The sequence below is a fragment of the Geospiza fortis genome, unplaced genomic scaffold (assembly GCF_000277835.1).
Source record: "Geospiza fortis unplaced genomic scaffold, GeoFor_1.0 scaffold55, whole genome shotgun sequence".
NCBI classification, from domain to species: Eukaryota; Metazoa; Chordata; class Aves; order Passeriformes; family Thraupidae; genus Geospiza; species Geospiza fortis.
In genome coordinates this window covers 5,802,443-5,808,548 of record NW_005054308.1, presented here as the reverse complement: position 1 = coordinate 5,808,548, position 6,106 = coordinate 5,802,443, and the positions used below count along the sequence as shown (strand labels likewise).

Here is a 6,106-nt window from a genome sequence, read left to right as displayed (position 1 = left end):
ATGCAGGTGAGTGCCTCCCGGCCGGGGATGCAGGTGAGTCCCTCCTGCCCGGGCATGCAGGTGAGTGCCTCCTGGCCGGGGATGCAGGTGAGTGCCTCCTGGCCGGGGATGCAGGTGAGTCCCTCCTGCCCGGGCATGCAGGTGAGTGCCTCCTGGCCGGGGATGCAGGTGAGTGCCTCCTGGCCGGGGATGCAGGTGAGTCCCTCCTGCCCGGGCATGCAGGTGAGTGCCTCCTGGCCGGGGATGCAGGTGAGTGCCTCCTGCCAGGGGATGCAGGTGAGTGCCTCCTGCCAGGAGGGGCAGGTGAGTGCCTCCTGCCAGAGGATGCAGGTGAGTGCCTCCTGCCAGGCTGGGGACAAGGGGACAGGTGCCACATGAGCCCTATGCAGCCACCACCCCTCCTCCCACAGGCTGTTCCCCCAGTGCGAAGCCTCATCTGGCCCAAGTGCACTGATGTTTGTGTCTCTTTCCTCTCTGTATTTCCTTACAGGTGTCTTTTAAACACTTTTCTTCTGTATTTGTTTCCCTCACTGCTGTGTTGGATTCCAGCCACAGCTTTGTAATTTCTCATTAAAGGACATGTTCCCTAAGTGAGAGGGGGATGAGGGCTGCTTGTGCCAGGTGCTCTGCTTGAGGGGATGGTCCCTTCACAACGTGCAGCATTTAAAGCTTGTGCAAACAGATATCCCAGGCTGGAGATCCCAGTGATAAAAATAAATTGGATTCATCACATGCACAGATGCTTAATTCTCAAGGCTGTGCATCAGGTGCTTGCTTGTCCTTACAGCCCTTATATGAGATCCTGTTGTACACTCCTTCTGATGCTGACCGTAGGAATTGGGACTGCTCCTGAATCAGAGCAGAGTGCTGGAGTGGCCTCCTTACCTTCTTTTCCTTGTTCCTGCAGAAGCACCTGGAAGATGCTTTGCAAGCCCGTCAGAAGGAGCTGGAGAAGTTGCTGCAGAGGAAGCGTGTGGTGCAGGAGGACATCTGCAGCCTGACGGTAACACCCTGTGGGAGGGCTCTTCAGGCAGCTTCTGGGCAGTGTTCACAGAGGATGTGTGTATCTACAGCTGAGGTCTAGCTCAGCTTCCTGTAAAAATCTAGATGAGTGACACTGGGGATCTACACAAGCTCCCTTGCATGAAGGCCCAAGCTCATCACTGCTGGATAATCAGCAGAGGTTTTGGGAGGCCATTAGCACTCATTAATGCAATGTTTACAAAGTGCATTGGTGCAGCAGAGATGAGATATGGTGAGAGCTGTGGGCAGCCTGCTCTGGCCCTGCTGTGCTGCCTCTTTGGGACAGCATTAACTCCTGGCAGCTCTAAAATCCTCTCATGTCAGAAGGGATGGCAGCAAAGCTGAAGGAACTGGGTCACTGGCAGGGTTGGCACTGCAAGAGTGGTGGCCTTGTCACAAGGGCAGTGTTGGGATTCACTGCAAGCTCTGAGGTGAATGAGGAGCCTGAGTGCTCTCCATGGGCTTGAGAGGGACCAGGCACCCTCTTGGTACAGATCTGTGAAGTGAGAACAACCACAGGCTGACTGTGCTGCTTTCTTGGGTGGCATAAAAGCGTTAAAACCAAGGAAAGGGAGTTAAAGGAAAATGGAAGTAGTTCAAAGATGAGATAAAACTGAGGGGGGAAAAATCCCCTGTCTTCTGACTGGAGCCTCTGATCCCCCAGCCTGCTCCATTTCAAACCTCTGTCCTCTTGCCAGATGTGGAATAGACCTTTGAGATAAATGGAGAAATATTAGCACATAAGCACGTGTTTTCCTGTTGCTGTGCAAGAGCCAAGAGGTGTCACAAGAGTAAAGGAGCAAATCACTGATGTGAACAGGGAGGCCCTGCAGCTCCTCTGTGGTTCTGGTGTGTCAGCACAAACACCTGCCAGACCAAGAGGAGGCTGGTGAAGCTTCAGATCTCTGAGGGAGATGGGTTTCCTGTGAGGAGAAAGGGATGTGCACTTCAGGAAGCACTCCTCGAGAAAGTAATGAGGGCTAAGGTTGCACTTGGAGATTAAAAGCTTAAAGATTTAAGGAAAACAAAAAGTCATTGGCTATCTCTTGTAAACAGGCAGGAAGGCAGTGAGAACACAGCAAGGTTGGCTGGTGAGTAAACAACTGGAAAAAAGTGACCTCTGGGTAGAGCTGAATGGGATTTTATCAGCCTTAATGACAGAGATTAGGTTGTGTAGCTTGCCCATCAGGCAGCTCTGCTCAGGGCCTGGAATGATGTGAAATAAATGCAACCTGACCTGAACAGCTGAGTCTGCAGCTCCACAAAATTTAAAGAGCTCCAGTCTTGCCCACAGGCAAATTCCTGGTGGTGTGTAAGAGAGCTGTGGCTATGTGTGGGGATTTCTAGTTACAGTGACCACACCTTTGGTGGAGCTGTTTATTGGGTTTGTTGGTGTTTTTTCCTTTCACTCTGCAGCCTTGCAGGTTGTCCTTGTGTCCTGTTCTCCATCCAGAAACTCATTGCTACGTCTAAACCTCAAATTTCCAGGGCTCTCTAGGCAGAGTAACAGGCACAGCCATCCTGTGCCCCTCCTTGTGTATTCTAGCTGTTGATCTCACCTTCTGCCTCTTCCCTCTGCTCAGAAAGTGTCTGGGGAGCTGAACTTCAAGATTCGGGCTGAGTTTGCTCGCCTTCATCAGATCCTGGAAGAGGAGGAGAGAGCTGTGCTGGCAGAGCTGGGTGAGCAGGAGGAGCAGTCCCTGGCCCAGCTGCACAGGCACGTTGGCCAGCTGGAGGAGGGGATGGCAGTGCTGCAGAGGGACATCGAGCACGTCAGGCAGACCCTGAGCAAGATGGAAGATGTGTCACTGCTGGAGGTGAGATGCTTTGCTGACTCTGGCAGGAGGCTGAGAGATATTTCAGGATCTCAGATTGGGATGGGGGAGTCTTAAATGACAGCACTGGGCTGTACCCCAAAGCCATTCTCACTGCCATCCCTCTGGATTGTCTACCCAGTCCCTTGGAGTCTGGAGATTTTAGCCACAAGGGATACAGTGACATCAGATGTGGTGGGTCTTGGGAGCCTTCTTAATTCTCCATCCAAGTGCCCAAACAGTTTTCCCCAGGATGTGGTCCCTGGTAGCTTGGTTTCCTCTCTCTGTGCTGTGTGGCAGCAGGAGGCCGGACAAGGAACTTATTTGTGCAACTGCATGAATTAGAGTGACTGCTAGTTCTCTCTGCTTCTCCCTGCAGGTGGAGAGCCTGGATATCAGGTACGTGTGTGGCATGAAAGAAGCTGATTCCCTTTTCAGGAGCTTATCTTAGTCCCTGGCTGGGACCACATGGGAGAGGCACTTTATCTCCAGTTTTAAAAGTACCACAAAGTGCTCAGGAAGTCTCTGGTGCTGTTCAACGTGGAGGTTGGTCCCCAGCATACACCGGATGCTCTTCCAGGGAGCATCCTATGTGTTGGCATGGCTGGAAGAGTGAGTGACAGAGACAGTGGTTTAGAATGGGTGTAAGAGCCTTGTGTGCTGCAAGAGGGAACAGTCTTTGGGTGCTTCATCTTCCCCCTGCCCTTCCTCAGCTTCTTACTACTCATGAGGCTGCAGAAGTGACCCTGAGGTGCATGTTTGTCTGAGGCTGGGAGTAGTTGAGGGCCAGAACTGCCACAGGGGAGTGTGTCCCTGTCCCCTCCTGCCCTGGAATGCAGCCTGACTCCACAGGCCTGGCCGGGAGTCCTGTTGGGTGTGCTGGGTGTGGGTTTGCCAGGAGTCACTGCTCCACAAGCAGTGCTGCTGGCTCTGTCTTGAGCACGTCTGCCCTGAGCCACTCAGTGCACTGGGGGCAGAGCAAGCAGAGACATTTGTGTCCTGTCTTTACCAAATCTGCCACCTGCAGCACTGTCCTGCAGCCCTGCCAGTGCTCTCCCTGCCTGCACTGGCAGTGCCTCAGCAGAGGGAGTGACCCTGCCTGCCTCTCTCTGCCCCAGGCCCTCGGTGAGTGTTGAGAGCCAGCCTGCCCTGGACCTGCAGCACTACAGGGACAGCCACAGTGGCCCCTTGCAGTACATCTTCTGGAGGCAGATGCTGCGCTCCATCTGCCCTGGTGAGCACCTCGCTGGCAGGGATGGGGATGCTCTGCACAGGGAGTGTACAGCTGGTAAAATGTCACACTTGATGTCTCCGCAGCTCCTGCCCCGCTCACCTTTGACCCTGAGTCAGCCCACCCCAACCTGGTCCTCTCCAGGGATCTGACAGCAGTGACAGAGAGGGACCGAGCCCAGCCTGTCCCCGCCAGCCCTCGGCGCTTCCGTCAGTGCGTCAACGTGCTGGGCTCGCAGGCCTTCGACTGTGGCCAGCACTACTGGGAGGTCTGGGTGGGCAGCAAAACCAAGTGGGACCGGGGGGTGGCTGCTGAGGCTGTGGACAGGACAGCCAAGGTCAGGCTGTGCCCAGAGAACGGCTACTGGACGCTGCGCCTGCGGAACAGGACAGAGTACTGGGCCACCGCCAGCCCCTGGGTGCGCCTGGCTCCCCGCCGGCCCCCACGCAAAGTGGGCGTCTTCCTGGACTGCCAGGAGGGCACCGTGGCCTTCTTTGATGCTGGGGACATGTCCCACCTCTTCACCTTCCACCAGGTCTCTGCAGAGAGATACTGCCCCTTCTTCAGCACCTGCTTCAGTGACGGGAGGGACAACGTGGAGCCCATGCGCCTCTGTCACCTGGCGCTGTGAGGGACGAGGGTGCGCTGGGGACACCAGCCTGGCTCCTGCCTGGGGCTGTGCTGGGGGCCAGCTCTGCACACACAAACCTGAGGGGTGTTGGAGGAGCTTGTTTGGTTTGTTCTGGGAGGAAGGAGGGGATGAGTCTCTTCCCAGGTCCTGTCTGCCCTCCCTTCCCTGTGCTATGGTGTGGTTGCCACAGAGCATTCAGAGGGGTTCCAGGCACCCTGTTCCTGAGCACAGCACAGTTCAGTAACAGCATCCACAGAGCTGCAGGGCAGGGGGCTGTGAGTTGCTGGCACCTCCTGCCTCTCTGGGTGTTGTATTAGTTGTTTTGCACTGGGTGATTGGAAATTTGTACTGAGTATGTTATGTCACGTAGATAGTTATTTCTCTTCCCCCATCACATAGTCTTTCCCTCAACGGAGTCTTACAGCTGTGTTCCCACCCGCCAGCCCCGTGGAGGAGGGCAGCAGTCCCGGGGCACCCTCGGGTGCCTCTCAACCCCACATCCCGACCATCCATCCTCTGCTGGAAGAGCTTCCCTGGGCAGGGCTGCGGGCCGGCAGCAGAGGGAGCCCGGTGCACAGCCCGGGGACTGCAGCACGGCTCCCTCACCTCGGTCACTATTAAAGCTCATTAGAAAGCACTGGTGCCTGCTGGGGCTGCTCGGGGCTTGTGTGCTGGGGGGATCTGCTGCTCTGGGAGGTGGCACAGCCTGGGGGCACCCAGAGCCCTGCTCCAGCCCTGGCTCTTCTGTGCCTGCAGCACAGGAGGCTCAAACAGCCACTGCTCCCATACATCTCCTTAGAGTGCTCCCTGCACATCTTGCAGGGGCTTTTCACCATTTGCTGTTTGAGAACAAGGGAGAGAGGCTCTGAGGCTAGCCCTGATCTTGGGCTACAGTGTTTTAAGATTTGGCCATCTCTGGCCTGGCTGGGTCTTTAAGATTTGTACATGTGAAAAATGCCAAGTCCCAGTTCTTTCCAAATTTGGCAGGAATGTGGCTCTTTTCCTGTCAGCCCCCTGTGGCCCTGCTGGCAGTGCTGCACCTGCAGGAGGGCAGGCAGGGTCCCTGGAGGGACAAGTCCAGGGGGTTTGGCTGCTGTGGTTTGTGAGCAGGAGGTGCTGGCAGTGTCTCTGCCTCATGAGTCAGCAGAGGTGCTGGGATGGGTCCAGGCCTGGCTGGTGGAATGATGGGTGGGAGGGAGGATGGCAGTGTCTGGGGTGGCTGGAAATGTCATGTTTTTCTCACCCAAATCCATTCCAGGCTCAAAGCAGAGGCCATAGCTCCCCAATACTGTGGAGTCCCAGTGCTGGCTGGAGCCAGACACCTCTGGCAGAGGCTCAGCTTTCTGTGGCAGGGGAAGGGCCAGGTGTGAGGCTTTCCAGCTCCCACGGCTGGGCACAGGGACACTC

The 6,106-nt window shown here is 55.9% G+C and overlaps 1 protein-coding gene across 1 annotated transcript; it reads left to right on the top strand.

The window, feature by feature from the left end:
• The first annotated feature begins 216 nt into the window (after nt 1–216).
• On the top strand, nt 217–5,336 carry LOC102040142 (zinc-binding protein A33-like). Its single transcript, XM_014312155.2, has 6 exons — nt 217–222; nt 908–1,003; nt 2,607–2,840; nt 3,217–3,236; nt 3,956–4,071; nt 4,155–5,336. Exons 1-6 carry the CDS (start codon nt 217–219, stop codon nt 4,697–4,699), a joined length of 1,017 nt encoding a protein of 338 aa, XP_014167630.1. The 3' UTR covers nt 4,700–5,336.
• The last annotated feature ends 770 nt before the right edge of the window (nt 5,337–6,106 follow it).

Excerpts from the sequence above, each read along its gene's own strand:
- LOC102040142 (XM_014312155.2), top strand. Across the intron at positions 1,004-2,606 it reads AGGACATCTGCAGCCTGACG|AAAGTGTCTGGGGAGCTGAA; the intron begins GTAACACCCTGT and ends CCCTCTGCTCAG. Across the intron at positions 4,072-4,154 it reads GCTGCGCTCCATCTGCCCTG|CTCCTGCCCCGCTCACCTTT; the intron begins GTGAGCACCTCG and ends ATGTCTCCGCAG.